This window comes from Panthera onca, chromosome D1, assembly GCF_046562875.1.
Source record: "Panthera onca isolate mPanOnc1 chromosome D1, mPanOnc1 haplotype 2, whole genome shotgun sequence".
Lineage (NCBI taxonomy): Eukaryota > Metazoa > Chordata > Mammalia > Carnivora > Felidae > Panthera > Panthera onca.
The window spans coordinates 67,228,514-67,249,713 of NC_138348.1; the positions used below are offsets into that span (position 1 = coordinate 67,228,514).

Genomic DNA, 21,200 nt, shown 5'->3' on the forward strand with positions numbered 1-21,200 from the left:
GTTTTTTACCTGAATTCTCTTCTGTTATATCATTGACTCTAGATCCACTTTTTCAACTCTAATAAACATTTATGAGCTTTTATCCTAAGCACAAAATCCCATGGCATCAGCAAAGAAAAAGAGTAACTTGCAACCAAAGAGCACAGAAAATCCTCTCATTTAATTGTCCTTTTTTTGTCAAAATACCATTTATCAAGAAATTGCTTACAAATTAAGGAAAAAAGGTAGAAAGTGTTGGGAAAGAAAGAAATATAGTTTAAAATTGAGGCAGTGATGATCCAACTCACATGGTTTTTTAAGTCTAGATGGCAAAGCAATCATTAGGTGTTAACATGTTATACTTACTTCCTTTGTATTATCTGGGACCAGGAACAGAGATGGAGAGGTAGCATTTGGACAAAATCTTGATGTACTTCTGGATTTTCTAAATATGTGGATAACTTATTTTCCCTTTCAATTTTCATCCCTTGCTCTTTCCTTAGCCCAGTCTTAGCAACTAAAAAGAGTGCCAAGACATTCAAACAACTGCAAGAGCAAATGCCCAGTGTCAGGAGCTCTAGGTAAGCCTCCAAACCACACAGGAAGACCCGTTAGCTTCCAAGGGCCACTGTAGCGTTTAAAGACAACCTCATTTAATCAGGTCAACAAACATCGCCCTTAGCATGGCAGACCAACCACTGCCACCAGCTCTGACAACAATATAACTGACCTTCAGAGGAGAGATGTGAGACTGCAAGACATATCCGTGGACATTTTCTATTTGAGACAGGTTCTTTTCTGACACATGCACCAGCTCAGGTCCTCTTACTTCATGGGTTAGTCGAGGTAAAGAATGATCATGCGGAGCGTCCTCATCTTGATATCGATACTTCTAGGAAAAAAGACAGGAAAGAAAGAAGAAAAGCATTAGTGTTGGCAAAGGGTATGGTTGATAACTTCACATCCTAACTTCATATACGGGACACAGTACATACCTACTATTGACTAAACAGACAACAAATTCACCAAACAGGCTTTGCTACAGACTCTTCTATGGGTCACCATAAGCAACCTCAATACTGAATGCTGAGCAAACCTCAATACTGACCAACCCAGATGACTTGTTTTTACCTGACCACTATCTCTATTTATAAGGTACAGAAGGGTGATAACAAATGATAAAGAGACAATTTACCTAAATAGATGAGGAAGTAATCATCCAAATGACCAGATTGCCTAAGTATGTGTGAAAATTTCTAGGTTAAGGATGGAGAAAGAAAAAAGGATTGGGAAATAAAATGGAATCCTGATACATTCCATTCAGGAAACTTACTATTTATCTATCTATCTATCTATCTATCTATCTATCTATCTATCTATCTATCTTGAGACACTGCATGCAAGAGTGCAAGCAGGGGAGGGACAGAGGAAAAGGGAGAGAGAGAGAATTTTAAGCAGGCTCCACATCCAGCATGGAGACTGATGTAGGACTTAGTCTCATGACTGTGAGATCATGAACTGAGCCAAAATCATGAGTTAGATACTTAATGGACTGAACCACCCAAGTGCCCCAGGAAACTTAATTTTGTTTTCAGAATTTGTGAAAGGCTTAAGTTCCCTGGGAAATGTGGAAAAATGTTTTTTTTTTTCCACAAAAGGAAGACACTCTTCTCTTCCTTTCACCTTCAAAGAGAAGGAGCACTGCTTTGGGTTAGCCAGACTCTGGGACAAAGGATCACAGTTTCCAAAAATGGAGCTTCATTTAAAATCAAGGCAAAGGGTCTTCCAATATTCAGATGATTCCCTGAAAGAAAAGAGATAATAGTTCATTCTCTCTTGACCCTTTTTCTCTTTTATTGTCTTCTTTATACACACTTGTAACAATAAGGGCAACCTCTGGCAAAGGCTATCTTTAAATCTTTCAACCAGACCTAAGGAAGCTGGTAGGGAGGAAAAGGATCAGGACAAGGAATAATAGGGATAAGTACAGCCCTAGTCATGGTGTTAGTCTCCATCTGTGGCATTGGCCTGTACTTCCTATCTTTGTGTCTCTCTTTACTGCTCACTCCTTTCCCTTTGGAGCTGTCCCTTCAGAGTCCCATTGTTTCAAGGCTGTTTGTCTACCTGGGAAAGAAAAAAAGGGAATATTCTATATCCACTCCCAACCCAGCTAACAAAATGTTAGTTTGCCTTGTTTTGCCTTTGTTCTGTGAATGCACAAGTATAAATATCATCATAATACATCAACTCAGACTTAACTGTACCATATAAACTTTTCCCCAGTACCTCACTATTGTTATCACCAACAGTTATTTTAATCACATCAGATTATTAACAACATGTGTTTTTACAAAATCATGCTATGTTACTTTCATTTTGAAGGTGAAACGGGATATCTCGGACATCAGCTCTAAGTCTGACTCATAATCTGACAGTAACAAGGCGAACCATCCAGGGTTGGGAATTTGATCTGTTGTCCACTCTTAGTCACAAGATGACTATAATTACTTATATTTTATAGGAAGGCTTTCTGCAATGTTCCCAGCTTAATATTAGTTGAAAAAAAAAAAAAACACCAAAAACAAAAAACAAAAAACTTACAACTAACAGGGGAGGGGCCAAGACGATAGAACAGTATGGAAGTGTGTTTTGCATCTCTCGTCCCTGAAATATAGCCAGATCAACACTAGACCATCCCGCACACCTAGAAAACTTATTTGAGGATTAACACAACAATCTGCACAACCTGAAACAAAGAACTCAGCAGGAACATGGGGTGGAGAGATGAACGGGGGGAGAGAGAAGCTGTGGAGGGCAGGGAGATGTTTTTGCTTGTGAAGAGAGGAGAGGGATGGGTGGAGAGTATGGGAAAGCATCCCTCCTGTCCAAAAGCAGCTGGAGAGAAAGTACACAAGGGACTGAAGAAAAAAAGGGAGAAAAGAGAAAGGAGAGGGTTTAAATTTCATTAAAACTCTATACAGGAGCACAGAGTTTGAAACTCTACAGCCTAATACCTGGCGGTGCTTGGGTGGAAAAGGCGAATTCCCAGGACCACAGTGAGGTCTGGGAGGTCCTCAGGCAACACAGGGAGAAGCGGCTCCAATGCTGGAGGGACATCTGGTAGAGGCTGTGTGGCCACCAGGTCCCAACAGACCCCAGAGAACAACCATATTCGCTGGTGCTGGAACAAGGTCATTATAAGGGTGAAACCCAGTGCCCAATGTGTGCTGTGATTTTCCATAATCCCTGAAAGGACACGATCACATGAACTTTTTCTGGGGCGGGTTGACACCCAGCCACAATCTCTGGGCATCGGCAAGCAGCATGTTCCCGAGAACGTTCCTGGGTGCGGCCAGCACCCAGCCATTGCTTGGTAAGACCCTCCCATAGAGGGTCTGAGTGGACCAAAGCCGCAATCCCTCAGAAGTGAGGGGTCAGGAAATACAGCCTCATCTGAGATAAAACTCAGGAGGCAAGTAACACCTGGCAACCTGCTGGCTTGGTCGCAGACAGTGTAAAAGCGGAGAGTGGATGGAAGCCAGAGACAAAAGTATGCAACTACAGGTTGGAGAGAGCACAGAGTTCCAATAATAGACACTGGGTAGCCGGGTGACACCATTTTTGCCCATCCTGTGCATGTGCATACACACCTACAATCGCCACAACAATCCACACCATAAGCTAAGCAGCACCATCTAGTGGAGAATGGAACCAAGCCGTTACACTAAGCCCCGCCCAATGGGGGGCCAACCTCGCTTTTCAGGAACACCACAAATCTCTCCACCTGCTTAGTTTATGGACTATAAAGTGCTTCATAGTTTAACTTCTAGGGGAAAACAATATAATTTCAATTATATTTCAGTCTGTTCTTTGGTCCATCTTTCAATTTCCTTTTTATTTTTCATTTCTTTTCTTTTTCTTCAATACAAAAAGGGAAAAATATTTTTATTTTCAATTTTTATTACAAATATTTTTCTTTTTTTTCTACTATAATTTTTTGTAACATTGTCAAATTCTATTTCCATCCTTTCATTTTATACTATTCCGTTGCATTTATTTTCTCAAATTTTCAAACATTTTCCTTTTTTCCCTTTTTTTCTGAAATCAATCAAGCTTCTTTCAGAAACCAGATCAAAACACACCTAGGATCTATCATCATTTATTTGATTTTTGTGTATGTGTGTGTGTGTGTGTCTGTGTGTGTGTGTTGTTTTTATTTTTTTAATTTTTTTACATTATTAATTCCTTTTATTCCTTCAAAATAATGAAACAAAGGAATTCACCCCAAAAGAAAGAGCAAGAAGAAGTGACAGTCAGGGATATAATCAACACAGATACAAACAAGATGTCTGAACGAGAATTTAGAATCACAATAATAAGAATACTAGCTGGGGTTGAAAATAGATTAGAATCCCTTTCTGTGGTGATAGAAGAAATAAAATCTAGTCAGGATGAAATAAAAAAAAATTGCTATAACTGAGCTGCAATCTCAAATGGATGCCATGGCGGCAAGGATAGATGAGATAGAGCAGTGAATGAGTGACACAGAGGACAAACTTATGGAGAATAATGAAGCAGAAAAAAAGAGGGAGACTAAGACAAAAGAGCACGATTTAAGAATTAGAGAAATCAGTGACTCATTAAAAAGGAACAACATCAGAATAATAGAGGTCCTGGAAGATGAAGAGAAAGAAAAAGGGGTAGAAAGGTTATGTGAGCAAATCATAGTGGAAAACTTTACTAACCTGGGGAAAGACATAGAGATCAAAATCCAGGAAGCACAGAGGACTCCCATTAGATTCAACAAAAACTGACCATCAACAAGGCATATCATAGTCAAATTCACAAAATAGGTAAGGAAAGAATCATGAAAGTAGCAAGGGGGAAAAAGTCCTTAACCTACAAGGGAAGACAGACCAGGTTTACAGCAGACCTATTCACAGAAACTTGGGAGGCCAGAAAGGAGTGGCAGGATATATTCAATGTGATGAATCAGAAAAATATGCAGCCAAGAATTCTTTATCCAGCAAGGCTGTCATTCAAAATAGAAGGAGAGATTAAAAGTTTCCCAGACAAAAATTAAAGGAGTTTATGAGCACTAAACCAGCCCTGAGAGAAATTTTAAGGGAGACTCTCCAAGAGGAGAAAAGATAAGGGAAAAAAAGACCAAAAGCAGCAAAGACAAGGAAGGACCAGAGAACACCATCAGAAACTCCAACTCTACAAGAAACAGAATGCCAATAAACTCATATCTTTCGGTACTCACTCTAAATGTAAACGGAGTAAATGCTCCAATCAAAAGACATAGGGTAACAGAGTGGATAAGAAAACAAGATCCATCTGTATGCTGTTTACAAGACACCCACTTTAGACCTAAAGACACTTTCAGATTGAAAATAAGGGGATGGAAAACCATCTATCATGCTAATTGTTGACAAAACAAAACCAGAGTAGCCATACTTATATCAGACAATCTAGACTTTAAAATAAAGACTGTAACAAGAGATGAAGAAGTGCATTATATCATAATTAAGGGGTCTATCCACCAAGAAGACCTAACAATTGTAAACATTTATGCACCAAATGTGAAAGCAACCAAATATACAAATCAGTTAATCGTAAACATAAAGAAATTCATTGATAATAACATCATAATAGTAGGAGACTTCAACACTCCATTTACAACAATGGACAGATCATCTAAACAGAACATCAACAAGTAAACAGTGGTTTTGAATGACACACTGGACCAGATGGACTTAACAGATATATTCAGAACATTTCATCCTAAAGCAGAATATACATTCTTCTCCAGTGCACATGGAATGTTTTCCAGGATAGATCACATGCTGGGAGACAAATCAGCCCTCAACAAGTACAAAAGATCAAGATAATACCATGCATATTTTCAAAAACAATGCTATGAAACTCGAAATCAACCACAAGAAACAATTTGGAAAGATAGCAAATACTTGGAGACTAAAGAACATCCTACTAAAAACTGTTACAAGTGGCATGAAGCTGTTTTCATGGCTAACCAAGCTTGGTTAGCTAACCATGGGCTAACCAAGAAGTTAGGGAGGAAATTAAAAAGTACATGGAAGCCAATGAAAATGATAGCACCACAGCCCCAAACCTCTGGCACGCAGCAAAGGTGGTCATAAGAGGGAAGTATATAGCAATCCAGGCCTTCCAAAAGATGGAAGAAAGGTATCAGATACACAACCTAACCTTATACCTTAAAGAGCTGGAAAAAGAACAGCAAATAAAACGCAAAACCAGGAGAAGGCAGGAAATAAAGATTAGGGCAGAAATCCTTGCTATCAAAACCAAAATAAAACAGTAGAACAGATCAATGAAACCAGAAGCTGGTTCGTTGAAAGAATTAACAAAATTGGTCACCCCAAACCAGTTTGATCAAAAAGAAAAAGGAAAGAACCCAAATAAATAAAATCAAGAATGAAAGAGCAGACATCACAGCCAACACAGCAGAAATACAATAATAAGAAGAGAATATTATGAGCAATTATATGCCAATAAAATGGGCAATCTGGAAGAAATGGACAAATTCCTAGAAACATATAAACTATCAAAACTGGTAGGGTCACCTACCCAGTGGGCCTAAGATCCGGGATCCTGTCCAAATAATTTGAATCTGAATCCTATTTCTATCATCAGCCTGTCTTCCTCGCCCATAAAGATGTGAAGCACAAGCCTGATGACTGAATTGACAGCTTAGTGGAAAATGCTTCATTAAGAACACAGAACAGAATGATGTCAGAACATTTCTGTAAAGTGAAAACTACCATACCTTTGTTTTTCTAACCCTGTGAGTAATTTGGGAAGGTAATTTGCCTCAGAAGCAGAGATAAAGTTTAACATTCGCTCTTGATTAATTATGTGTTCAATGAGAGTGGAATAATGTCATACACATGCCCATTTTAGTTTCTCAGGCTTTCAGGCCACTTCCCCTCCATATCCCCCACCCCCTTCAATTCTCTCTCAGGGAGATACTACCATCTATGCAGTCACCTGGACCAGAAAAGTAGGAATCAGTCAGACTCCATCCTCTCTTTCATTCTCTCATCTGCCAATTTGATAAATCGCTGAGTCTGCCTAATTTATATCTTAAATAGTTCTTGAGTCCACTGCATCCTCATCTGCCACCACCACCACTGCCCACATTCAAGTTCTTATCAGGTCCCATCCGGGGAACCTCTGGACTGTCCAGACTGCCACTGAGATTGCTCTTTCCCATTCATCCTCTACACTGCACCAGGCAACTTTCTGAAATCGCAAACTGGCAAAGTCTTTCTCTTTAAACCCATTCAGTGGTCCCCACTGCCTATAGGACAGAGCTCAAGCTTCCTTATTCTCCTATAAGCTACTCCCTAACACCACTACCTGAGCAGCGTCCCCATTACTTCTGAACTCTTTTATCTTGTTACTCCCACCTCAGGATTGTGGAATGAATATAAGCATATCATTACTTCCAGTTTTTTAAATACTGCTTTAAAAATTCTGGTAAAATACACATAAAAATTTCCATCACAACCATGTTTAAGTGTTAAGTAATATTAAGTATATTTGTATTAATGTGTAACCAATCTCCAGAACTTTTCATGTTGCAAATCTGAAACTCTATAGTCATTAAACAGCAATATCCGTGTTTCCCATACCCCTTCCCCCCGCCCCCAGCCCCTGGCAACCACAATTCTACATAATCTACTTTCTATTTCTATTAATTTTACTACTCTAGATACCTTACATCAGCAGAATCATACAGTATGTGTCTTTTTATAACTGGCTTATTTATCATAATGTCCTCAAGGTTCATCTATGCTATAGCATGTGACAGGATCTCCTTCCTTTTTTTAAGGCTGAATAATATTCCATTGTATATACATACCCCATTTTGTTTATTCATTCATCTGTAGATGAGCAGTTTGGTTGCTCCCAAACTTGGCTATTGTGAGTAATGCTGCTGTGAACACAGGTATACAAATCTCTCTTTGAAACCCTGCTTTTGATTTTTTGGATAGATACCCAGAAGTGGATAATATGGTAATTCCATTTTTTTTATTTTTTTGAAGAGTTTAAGCTTTTTAAAATTTCACATATGTGAAAACAGCTTCATGCCACTTGTAACAGTTAGGAAATACTTGTATTCTGATCAAGATCCAAGAGTACCAGAAGTAAAATTTTACAAAGTTAAAATGATTACTGTAGTTCCTGAAGAATTCCTGCAGTGAGATTTGGCAGGTTGAGAGAAAGATCCCATCCTTTATTCTTTTTTAATTTTTAAATGTTTTAATTTATATTTTAGTTAATATACAGTGCAATATTGGTTTCGGAAGTAGAATTCAGTGATTCATTGCTTACATACAACACCGAGCGCTCATCACAAGTGCCCTTCTTAACAACCATCATCCATCTATCTCTTCTTCCACCCACTTCCTTCCATCAACCCTCAGTTTGTTCTCCATCATCAAGAATCTGATAGTTTCACTTTCTTCTCTTTTTCCCCCTTTGTTCATCTATTTTGCTTCTTAAATTCCACATGAGTGAAATAATGCCTTTCTCTAACTGACTTCCTTTGCTTAGCATCATACATTCTAGCTCCATCCACATCATTTCAAATTACAATATTTTTTGATGGCTGAGTAATATTCCATTGTATGTATATACCACATCTTCTTCATCACTCATCAGTTGATAGACATGTGGGCTCCCTCCATAGTTTACCTATTATTGATTATGCTGCTATAAACATTGGGGTGCATGTACCCCTTTGAATTTGCATTTTTGTGTCCTGTGGTTAAATAGCTACTAGTGTAATTACTGGATCATAGGGTAGTTCTATTTTTATTTTTTTAAGGAACCTCCATACTATTCTCCAGAGTGGCTGCACCAGTTTGCATTCCCACCAACAGTGCGAGACAGTTACCCTTTTTCCACATCCTCGCCAACACCTGTTGTTTCTTGTGTTGTTAATTTTAGCCATTCTGACAGGTGTGAGGTGATATCTCATTGTAGTTTTGATTTGTATTTCCCTGATGATGAGTGATGTTGAGCATCTTTTCATGTGTCTGTTAGCCATCTGGATGTCTTCTTTGGAAAAATGTCTATTCATGTTTCCTGTCCATTTCTTAACTGAGTTGTTTGTGTTTTGGATGTTGAGTTTGATAAGTTCTTTATAAATTTTGGATATGTTGTTTGCAAGTATCTTCTCACATTCTGTAGGCTCTCTTTTAGTTTTGTTGGTTGTTTCCTTTTCTGTGCAGAAGCTTTTTATCTTGATGAAGTCCTGACAGGTCATGTTTGTTTTTGTTTCCTTTGCCTCTGGTGATGTGTCTAGTAAGAAGTTGCTGTGGTCAAAGTCAAAGAGGTTGCTCCCTGTGTTTTCCTCTATGATTTTGATGGTTTCCTGTCTCACATTTAGGTCTTTCGTCCATTTTAAATTTATTTTTGTGTATGGTTTAAGAAAGTGGTCCAGTTTCATTCTTCTGCCTGTTGCTGTCCAGTTTTCCCAACACCATTTCCTGAAGAGACTTTATTCCACCAGATATTCATTCTTTTCTGCTTTGTTAGAGATGAGTTGAGCATACAGTTGTGGGTCCTTTTCTGGGTTTTATTTTCTGCTCCATTGATCTATGTGTCTGTTTTTGTGCCAATACCATATTGTCTTGATGACTACAGCTTTGTAATATAGCTTGAAATCCAGAATCCTGATGCCTCTAGTTTTGTTTTTTTCTTTTTCAAGATTGCTTTGGCTGTTCAGTGTCTCTTGTGGTTCCACACAAAATTTAGGACTGTTTGATCTGGCTCTATGAAGAATTCTTGTGGTATTTTGATAGGAATTATATTAAATGTGTAGATTGCATTGGGTAGGATAGACATTTTAACAATATTTGTTCTTCTAATCCATGAGCATGGAATAAAAACATTCCATTTCTTTTTATCCTCTTCAATAACTTTCATAAGTTGTCTATAGTTTCCAGAGTACAGGTCTTTTAACTTTTTAGTATCATTCCTAGATATCTTACTATTTTTGGTACAGATCACATCCTTTAAAATATACACTTTAGTGAACTATTTGGACAAATTACTATCAAGACACAGATAATAAACTTAGTTGAATTCCCATGATGTCACAAATAATTTATTTTAAATTAATTATTTTCATAAATTTAAGACCCATTTTAAAGACTGATAAGATCTTAAATTAGGCTGTAAAACCAATCATGATGCTCAAAAAGTTATTCATTTTAAAATTAGCAAAAGTTATTCATTTTAAAATTCATTGATCCTTTAGGCCTCAACTTTGACATTATCTTTTCTGGAAAGCTTTTGTGAACTGCAAATGTGAGATTTTGTGTGTGTTCCCATAGCTCCCTATACTCTACCAATCACAGTTTTTATCATGCTATATGTCTTCTATTTGTGTGTGTGTATGTGTGTGTGTGTGTGTGTGTGTGTGTGTGTGTTTTATCATGCTATATGTCTTCTATTTGTGTGTGTGTATGTGTGTGTGTGTGTGTGTGTGTTTGTGTGTGTGTGTGTGTGTGTGTGTACACTCAACTCAAAGAGTCTCTGAGGACTTGGACATTTGAGTATTGCTTATCCTTATATCTCTAGTCCATAGCCAAGCACCTGGCATATGCTCAATAAGTATTTGCTGCATAAAGTTATGAAGGACAAAGAAATGGATGAAATGGGTATAAGTTTCTTAAGCTACAAAGTTATTTTGGCTGCTAGATGGAAGCTCTTTCATTGAAAAACATTATGAATTCAAGTTTAAGCAAAAAAAGACAAATGCATCATTCACTTGACACAATCTTAAAGGACATCAGATTCTTAAGTATTCTATATCTATTTCATCATCATTCCCTTTGGTAATACATGATAAGAATATAAGCTGAATAAGAAACAGTTCTTGACCTTGAGAAAATCATAAATTATTAAGTGAGTTACGTACATGTGCAGCTAAGTAACATAGTCATAATGACAAGCATAAGCTGAGTTCTGTGGAAACAGAAATGGATCATCACTAACTCTAAGGCTTCCCAGTTTGAAACAGGATCCAGAATGGTAACAGAGGTAAGAGCTATTCTCAGCAAAGGCAACAACATGTATAAAGGATATAAGTGACAAAAGAGGATGATGTTTTGAGGGAACAGTGAAATCCTGAAATGGATTATGGCAGATGTTATTGCACCCCCTCAAATTCATGGAAGTCCCTTTTACACATTAAGGCTCACATCTGCATACTCCTCAGAATAATCACTCTTGGGTGACTGAAGCATCCTTACTTAGATGTGCCTGGGAGTTATAGTGGAATCCCCAACCTCCACACCTCAAAGTGAAATAAACCCTATGGTGCCAAATATACTCTAAAGCACCTGATGGGATCCATCTGAAGCTTGATTGAACCCTGACCTACATTCTTGTAGAACTTCTTGGTGCTTCTCTCACTCCTTTAATTGTTTCTTCAGGAGAAATGTCCTCCATAAACCATGCACACACCAAACCCAATTCTACATCTGGTGAGCCTGAAGTACTATTTGGATGGAACTTGGGATGTGAGGTAGAGTGTGGCAAGAAACAAGGCTGAAAGGCTGACTGCTATCTACTGTAGACAATAGGGAACAATCCAGAGACCTAAACAATGCTTTTTCTGGTGCCAGCCACATATTCTCTTTCCTTTTTAAATTTCTTTTCTTCCAGTGTTTCATGCAAGAGATGACTGAACAAGAGATTACTGAACAAGATCTGGTGAGAAGTGCCGTATTTAACTCAAATGCAAGGGTCCAAAGGAAGCACCCTGATATGGCATAGTAGAATCTTCTCAGATTCAACTTTGGCTAAAGCATAAATAATTTTTTGCTTTGTACTACTAAGACCAATACCAATATTAAAACAAATGCTAATATTAAGAGAAATACTAATCCTAACACTAATGCCAATATTAAAACCAACAATAATGGAAGTTTTAGCTAACATGCCAGTAACTATGCTACGTTTTACATACATCTTCACATCTGAGAGATAGGTGTTACTATTCTCCTCATCTGAGGCTTGGATAGTTAGGCATTTTTTCCATGATTACATATCTGGAGAGTGGCAAACTAGGATTCAAATACATGTTAGTCTGCTTTTGACCTAGGGAACATAAATATTCTTCTCAAGTTTTTCTTCAAAGCTCTTAAGAGACCCACTTTCTCTTCAGGAAATACAATTCTTAGGTAATCTTCAAGAGTCATCTAACCAGGGAGATTAAACAACTGTGCAAAAGTCACATCCTGATTTCAGAATCATCCCTAATAATCTGGGAAATTCTGAGTTATTTCTCATTCCAAGGCTTTTTTATTAGTTACTGATGTCATTCTGGGCACCTTCGAGGTTTCTGTATTGCCTGTAAAAAGACAGCCATTTAAAGAGGGCCTCTGTTTTGAAATCTGTGCCTTCTTTTTCCTTTCCTCAGCTTGGTCCATTGGAGGGGGATTCGAGCAAAAGTACTTTTGTAAATATCATATTTTCCTTCCAAGCTCTAAGGGGAGTGAAGCAGAAGAAGAGATCAAGACAGGGAAGACATTTGCTCTTCATGTCTTACCTCATTTTGTCCCTGACTTCTGGAATCCTATCCTCTTTCCCCTTCTGAAGCTTAAACCCTGATTCATGTACTGCTTCACCAGGCAAGCTTTTTCAGGTCCTTGATGATCATATTGAGTGCCATCTCCTCTTGGAAGGTTTCACTGACTGCGAAGGTTGAAAGGATATGCTCCCATAGGGTTCTGCACAGATTTCTGTCATCAAATAACAACTTTATACTACAAAGACCTGGCCATGTACCTATCATTCCTACTAGCCCCTGAGTGTCTCTTGAGCACAGATGGAGTCATATCCATCTCTGAAACTCTAGTGCCCCACTGGTGGCAATGCATACTAAGAGACCAGTAAATGACTTTCAATGAACTAAACCTAAATAATCTGAACAATACTGTAATGTGCTGATCAAAAAGCCCTCCTAGCTGAACCTGAATGCAATCATGCTCACATTTCTTTTCAACCACGGAGCCCCTCATGTGGATGCACAAAGGCTAGGAAGTCTGACCACATTCTGCTCATGCCCGTGTAAGCTCGAACCACCCTGAGTTACCCAGAATTCAAAGGCAGGAACCTACAGCACACGATCCATCCCTGGAGGCTCTCCTGCACAGGTTGGAAGGTGGCATTACACTGGCACACTATGTGTTAGCAGAGGGAGAAGTCACAAATTTTTCAAGGTCTCATAAATAAAAATCTGGGTCAGTCTCTGTTTCTGCATAAGAAGTGCTCTGCTTCCCCCTTGCAGCAGGAGTTGGCACTGTTCTGATGAGAGAGAGAATCAGATCAAACTCAGAGAGCCAGAACATATGTGTGTGCTCTTGAACAGTTAGTGAACACTATCCATTACCACTTTTCTACGTGTGTTATACAGAGTATCCCATTTAAGACTTGGAGTAACAGGGCATCTGGGGGTCACAGTGGGTTGAGCGTCTGACTTCGGCTCAGGTCGTGATCTCACCATTCATGAGTTCGAGCTCTGCAGCAACTTGCTGCTTTCTGCAAAGAGCCTGCTTCAGATCCTCTGTCCCCCTCTCTCTCTACCTCTCCCCTGTTTGTGTTCTCTCTCAAAAATAAATAAAACATTAAAAAAAATACTTATAGCAACATTATGAAAAAGTACAAAATTAAGCAATGATTGTAGTTTCTTACACAAAGTCTGATACTTAGGAGATACTCAAAATCTGTTAGTTCTACCACTTCTGTTAACAGTATCAACAAACAACAGGGTGTCTGGGTGGCTCAGTCGGTTAAATGTCCAACTCTTGATTTCTGCTCAGGTCATGATCTCACTGTTCCTGGGTTGGAGCCTCACATCTGGCTCTATGCTGACGGTGTGGAGCCTGCTTGGAATCCTCTCTCTCTCTTTGCCCTGCCCTCATTTTCTCTCAAAAATAAATAAATCAACTTAAAAATAAGCATTCTCTGTATTATCTCCTTCTCTGTGATCTAATTTCTTAGATGGTAGGAATCTCTGATATCTATGTCTGTTTCCCACAGAACAGTCAAGCCAGAACACCAACCACATAGTATGTGTCCACTAGACCTGGCTGACTAAATGCCACTGCTGGAAGGAAGACTCTTAGTTTTAGAAATGTGCTTTGGCAGGGAAAAAAACACCTATTTGAGGAGAAGCATTTAGTAAGTAAGAAAAGTAAGTAAATAATGAACTTATAAAGAGCACTGATTCCTAAGAAAAAAGTGAATGAAGCTCAGAAAATAGAGAAAACCACTGGTGAAGAAAGTGGTCTTAATTAAGGAACACAGTGGAAATAAAGGGTCTTCACTTCCCCTCAAGACTCTAAGTTTGAATCCTGTAACAGTGCATGCTCATCCAGGCCCAGCTAGTTACCATCTGATTTTGAGGGAAATATTTGGTTTAAACACTTTGATATTTCTTTTTAGGAATTTTATTTATTGGAAACTTGTGCAGTATGTATCCAGCTTTCTCTCTTTCCAGCACTTTCCTTTTTTCATGATTGCTTATCTGTGACCTGTGACCCACCTCCATTTACCATGCTTACTTCATCCTCTCTGCAACTCACTGTCTCCCTCTCTAGAGGGAAAATATGAATAAAAAGAAAGAAAGAGAGAGAAGATAGAAAAAGTGTTTAATGTAGTGATCAGATTGGTAATTACATTCATTTCCTTAATTTCAAATAAGTTCTCTGAATGATATTTTTGCTAGAGGAAGTTTCTCTTCCCCCTTTGCATCCTTTCTGGCACTATCCTAGTCCATTTGTCTAGAATCACATGTATGTGATAAATCTGGGGTGGGAGGGGGTCATTAGATAGGAGGACAACAAGAGAAAGAAGCACAAGACCAACCAGCCATGATTTTCATGTCTACTTCCAGAAGGAGGTGTCCTGGTTTCCTTTGTCTTTCCATACCACATCAATCTGCCTCACCCGATTTCAGGGTACCCTTGTACTGATTTTTCATAAATCACATTTTGATTTTACATTTAATTTCTACAATCATTTGCTTAATGTTTTCCTCCTCTATTGGACTGAAACCTCCATGGAGTCAGGTCACTGCTGACCTTCAGCACCTGCTACCTAGAAAATCTCAATCAACATTCACTGAATAGATAGTCTGTGGCCAAATCTCTCTTCAAAATCCATTACTCACAGAGCTAATAAAACTGGGTTGGAGCTCACTGATTGCTGATTGCACCCAGATCTTCCCCAAATGACATTAACATTCAAAAAACCAAAACAAAACCAAACACAAACCAATGACCCACAATCAGCAATACAGCTGGCCCAAAGGACACCTGAAAGAGGAATGTTTGGAGGACTGGCGCAGGATGTAAGTAACACGACAGATCTGAGAGATGAAAAGCTCTCCCAGGTGCTCTATTTGAATTTTTTCAAACAAAACTCAGAAATGAAAGGAAATACATTTCCACTTTTTGCCACAAAGAACAGGACAAGCCAGGATGTTAATTAAATTACAAATCAGCTGTCTGCTTGCAGCTGACAGAGCTTTGTGTTCTCCCAAGCAACGTCAGATATTTTAAACCCTCTGTAATTACCTACAATGGAGGAACTGCCAAGAAGTTCCTTTCATGAATATTTAACGGATCTTAAGATCCTTTTTAAAGAACTGATGGTTTAAATAATCATGAGGGAACTTATTCTAGCTCAGTGCTGCCCTCCATCTGTTAACTGAAGATGCTGGAGATACAGCATGATAGGAAATGCAAGCCATCTTTCCTAAAATTCTGAGTTAAGCCGGAGACCTAGAGAAGGCCAGGCTCACCCAAGAGACGTAACTGTATGATTGGACAGCGCTTAAGCTCTCTGAGAAAGTCAGAATGGGGCCAGAGATCTATGATCTGGGAAAATAATGGATTTGTGGAATTGTAAAGTGAATTTGTATAAGATGTCACACATTGAGATTGCTACTTGTAATTTACAAAAGTACATTAAGAAACATTATCCCAAATAATTTTCAAGGATTGGAAACTAAGGGGCGCCTGCATGGCTCAGTCGGTTGAGCGCCCCACTTCGGCTCAGCTCATAATTCCTCTGGGTTCGAGCCCTGCGTCAGGCTCTGTGCTGACAGCTTGGAGCCTGGAGCCTGCTTCAGATTCTGTGTCTCCCCCTCTCTCTTTCCTTGCCTCTCCCCCACTCGCACTCTCTCTCTCTCCCTCTCTCAAAAATAAAATAAACATTAAAAAAATTAAAATAAAAAATTGGGAAACAACGGTATTATCACTCTGATTACCAAATGAGAAAACAGGATCAGAGAGTCTCCAAAGCAAAATACATGGTGAAGCAGGTTTCAAATCAAGCTAGCCATCTGACTCCAAGAGGCAGCCCAATATGGTGAAATGTGCATGAATTCTGGCATTAGAAACATAAGTTCAAATCTCACTTATGCCACTTGCTAGATGGGGGACATTTGTCAAATTGCTGGATTGACTGAAGCTATAAACTAGGAATTATAGTATACTATACAGAAAAATATGGACATTGAATAAGACACTGTATTCCTGGCATGTGGTAGCTACTTGCCCAATATTAATGCTCTCCTTTCTGGAAGTGTCAAGTCCTTTGCTCTTTGCAGGTCTAGGTCATCAAAAAAAAAAAAAAAAAAAGTGGTCCCTAAGAGTGAACTCTTCAGACTATCAGTGCTGTCAGCAAAATGGAAACAAATGTGAATGATCATTTATAGCTAAATATGTCTGTCATCTTTCCCTTCCATAGGCCATCATATTAGAATAACTTTCCAAAACATCAACTGCAGAATAGTAGCTAGGTGTGCAGGTTCTGGAGAGACTGCCTGGACCAATACCCAGGTCCATCATGCACTACATGACCTTGGGCAACTTATCAAACTCTGTGGGACTTGATATTCACATCTATGAAATGAGACTAGTACTTACCTCACAGAATTTTTGAGAAGGCCAAGTGAGGCAATGCATTAAATGTACTTAGTAAAGAGGCTGTGACCTAGTAAGTGGTCATCTAATATCACCTATGATTATTTTATGGTAACAGATTTTTTTTAACTTACTTATAAAAATTTTTAAGGATTATATCCCCAAATGTGTTGCACCTGGTTATTGTGCAGACTTCAAACTTAACTCATACATGATTTCTTCCCAGATGCTTTCCCTGGACATCCAGGTTTAGCCAAGTGTCCTTTATCTGTGCTCTCATGACTGACACACTGAGAATCTCTTTTTTTTCTTCTTCTTCTTGTTTTTTTAAACATGTATGTACCTTTTTTCTCATGAGAACATAAAGACTTCTTTTTTAATTTTTTTTTAATATTTGTTTTTTGAGAGAGAGCATGAGTGGGGGAAGAGCAGAGAAAGAGGGAGACACAAAATCTGAAGCAGGTTCCAGGCTCCAAGCTGTCAGCACAGAGTGCGACATGGGGCTCAAACTCATGAACCATGAGATCATGACCTGATCCAAAGTCGGACACTTAACCAGCTGAGCCACCCAGGTGCCCCAACATAAAGACTTCTTGGTCCATTATTGTACCACCAGCAGCAAACATTCCACCAATAAATGTTTCTGAACTGAACTATAGCTGGTGGGGATCTAAGTTCCTTGGACTCTTGGGTAATCTACACACCTAGCACATCCTAAAAGTAGCATGTGCTCAAGAAACCTGTTGGGATTCTATAGGATATCTGGTTACTGAAAAGTACCATATAAGATTTTCAATAATGAAGTGAAAAACTGGTCATGTGTAGTACAGGTTATGAAGTAGGGTTATTTTGGGGAGAATCATTAAAATTCGGGGTGTGAGGCACCTGGGAAGGAGTGTTAGTTAGCTGATGGCTTTCTCAAGTAAGTATTGAGAGGAGGGCAAACTGTGACGTGTAACAAGGGAACTGAATGAGTTCCCTTCTTTCCCCTACTTGGCCAGTACTGAGCAGAGCAGCACGTAAGTAAGGCCATCCCAAGTAATCTTACTGAAGGCTCTCTTAACCCCCAGACAGCAGCTGGACACACAGACATGTGTACCAACCTTGATAAGCACAATAAAATATCTTAATGTGTGTGCAAGGCAGGTAAGAAGTCTAGAAGAATACACACTGAATTGACAGTGGTGCCTCTGGGTGATTATGAATTTCCTGTTTTGAGCTCATGAATTATTTTGAGAATAAAAATAATTAACAAAATAGAACACGTAAGACATGAGCAAGTATTTGCTTTGTTTTAATGAAGAAGGTTCAGTGGGCTGTAAGCTTCGTGTTGAGGGAAGATTCCCCTGCCCTAGAAAAGGTTTCTCCTAGTTTAGCTGAGTTAACTTTGAGAGCTGGTTGAAGGATGCAGGATGATTGCCAGCTGTCAGGTGAGGGAGGGGGAGCTAGGGAGGAATTTGCTACAGAAGAAGAGAGTTGGAAGTCAAATTGCTTTGTTACCAAGAAATCACAGCAATGATTTAGGAACAATCTCGACAATTAGTTTGTCCATTTGAAGCACAAATTCAAATACAGTCTGAGTAATTCTGCAGGGATAATTGCCACTGGATTCAAGAGAGGACAGTAAGAACTTATGGGCAGTCAATGTCTGATTCAATCTGCCAGCTGGGCAACTGCTCCAACTTCTACGAGTGTCATTACAGCTGAAGGCTAGAAGCGTGTTCTCAGCGTGCCTGGTGCCAGGAAAAGATGAAATGTTTATTTCATCGGGATGCCTAGTCAAGTGAGGCAAATTCCCTGCACCTTAGTGTCCTGAGTTTAAATTCTGCTCCCGCCACTAATCAACAACACGACTTCAGGCAAGTACAGAAGCTCTCTGAAACTCAGATTCCTCATTTGCGAAACTGGGCTAATAATACTTATAACAGTGTTGCTATGAGAAATTGACGAGAAAATATGTGTAAAGGCCTTGGCAGCAGGCCCGACTACTGATTGATGCTTAAGAAATCTGAGTCTCTTCCTATTCTTGGGTCAGTGTTAAACACTCATCTTTCTAAGTGTTGTCAGAAGAGCCACCACACACACACGCATGCATACATAGATTCAACTCAGCCTTACCCCTATTGCAGGCAGCCAGCTTCCTACATGCTACATATAAGCACCATAGCATCACATATAGATCAGTACAAACTCTCCAAAGGATGTACACTGAGTTGCAAAGGTCTTGCCTCTACTGCTCTAATATTCAGTTTCTTTTCCATACGTAAGGCCATCTTACCCTCTTTATCCATGCTTCCTCCTGAGCCAAGGTTGCTGGTCTCTTCTGCCTCTGATTACCATCACTGTCCAGCAGGAAGGGAGAAACAGTCACAGACGCAAGTGCTAATGACACTAAAATATAGCTCTTTGTCTGAATTCTCTTTTTTTTTTCTCTCAACATGCTTCCTTTACCCAGCAGCAAACATGAACAGCTGTTGTCTCCATGGGACGATGTCAGGTGGCCCAAGTGGGCAACCACTCCAAATTATCTCTGGGGTGGTACAAATGGGTTTGGAATCATCTAGCTGTTCTTATCTAGCTGCCTTTGTCCCAGAGCCCCTCATGATGAGCCAGCCTCAGTGACTCTGGAACATGGAACAGGTGAAGGATTGAGACAGAAGTTATGGCTCTGATCTCATTATCAGTAAGTTCTAATCAAAGAGGATTATTTGGCAACCAGATACTGTTATAAAAATATTAATATTTCCTCAGATAAAGTCACTTCATAACACATGCTTGATTATAGTTGTTTAATCTCCACATAATATAATTTTCTCCTGGGAAGCCATTTTTATACTTAATTTAGGTATTTGAATATGCAATTGAATACACACAATTATAGAATGCTATTGTGTGCTTACTAAACCTCAAGATGTAAGCCCCAAATCAAGAAAAGCTAGAAAGTTTTCTCATTTTCTTGTCCTGGTACCCTGCTGGGAACTCATAGTGTCATCTTTCAGATGAATGAATGCCTATGATGTGGCATACATAAGTATCTATGCTTCATAAGTATTCATTTATTTAATCCTTACAGCAAGCTTATGAATTAGTTACTGTTTTATTTACCTCATTTTATAGATAAGAAATTAGAGGCAAAGAAAAATTAAATAAACTGGTGATACAACTAGTGAAGAAGCTAGGATTCATACCTCACTATCCTCATAACCCTTACCTTAATCCTTCACAATAGTGTCTCTCAGATATTATGCATTTCTTATTCTCTGAATCAGGCATTTATACTGAGAATGGTAGATACTCTGGCTCTTTGGCTTAAAAGTCATGGTCTGCAGGGTGCCTGGGTGGCTCAGTCAGTTTAGTATTCAACTCTTGATTTTGGCTAGGTCATGCTCCCAGGGTTGTGGAATCAAGCCCTGCCTTGGACTCTGCACTAAACATGGAGCCTGCCTCAGATTCTCTCTCTCCCTCTGCTCCTCTCTCCCACTCGTGATCTATTTCTCTTAAAAAATAAAATATAAGTCAGGGTCTGCAAGTTTCCCTTTATCCTTGGTGGGCCATAGAATACAACTGGAAGTATAAAAGGAAATAGCCTAATAATGATATTGCCATTTGCCTGGTCACCCACACACAACACACACAGAAGAAGATGATCCTCCAGCATCTTTCTCTTCTCATGACTTCCAGAGTAAGATCAACCTAACCCAATTAACAGAACATGACACCTAACATCAGAGTCAAAGCCAAAATGACTTCACATTAGACTGCAAGTTCTTTGATGAAGGCAGTGATCCAATAATTGTAGTCATCTCAGTACCCCTATGGCAAGTCTCAGGGATTTACTACATTTTGCCAAATGAATGAGTCTAATGTAAGTTAAATGGATTCTGCTTCAGCAAGGACTCTTCTTCTTTCCATCTCCATTGCCCTTTCCCCATCAGGCCCTTGTTTCCTCTCCCCAGAATGTTACACTTTCCTCTTATTTCCCTTTCCAACTACATTCTTGACTCTCCCCACCTCAACACAGCAACCTTCCTTTCCCTACCTCTCCATTTCCCCCCACCCCACCAACTTACCATTCCATTCTTAATTATTTGTAATTCAGAGTAAGAGTAATATATAACCACTGGGACTTTGTACTTGCTACTTTCCAGATATCTTTGCCATCTCTTCACCTTCAGGGCTCAGTTAAGATGATACCTCCTCCCAGAAGCCTCTTTGATTGATCCA

General features: G+C 39.1%; 1 protein-coding gene across 8 annotated transcripts in view; it reads right to left on the reverse strand.

The window, feature by feature from the left end:
* The window catches only part of DLG2 (discs large MAGUK scaffold protein 2), a 2,113,447-nt gene that overhangs the window by 1,005,528 nt on the left and 1,086,719 nt on the right, over positions 1 to 21,200 (reverse strand). For 7 of the 8 annotated variants that reach the window (XM_078433028.2, XM_078433029.2, XM_078433030.2 and 4 more), the window contains one exon: positions 710 to 871. In XM_078433028.2, the coding sequence (XP_078289154.1) occupies positions 710 to 871 (162 nt within the window). The remainder of the gene's footprint in view (positions 1 to 709; positions 872 to 21,200) is intronic. The other variant, XM_078433035.2, reaches the window with a different exon arrangement.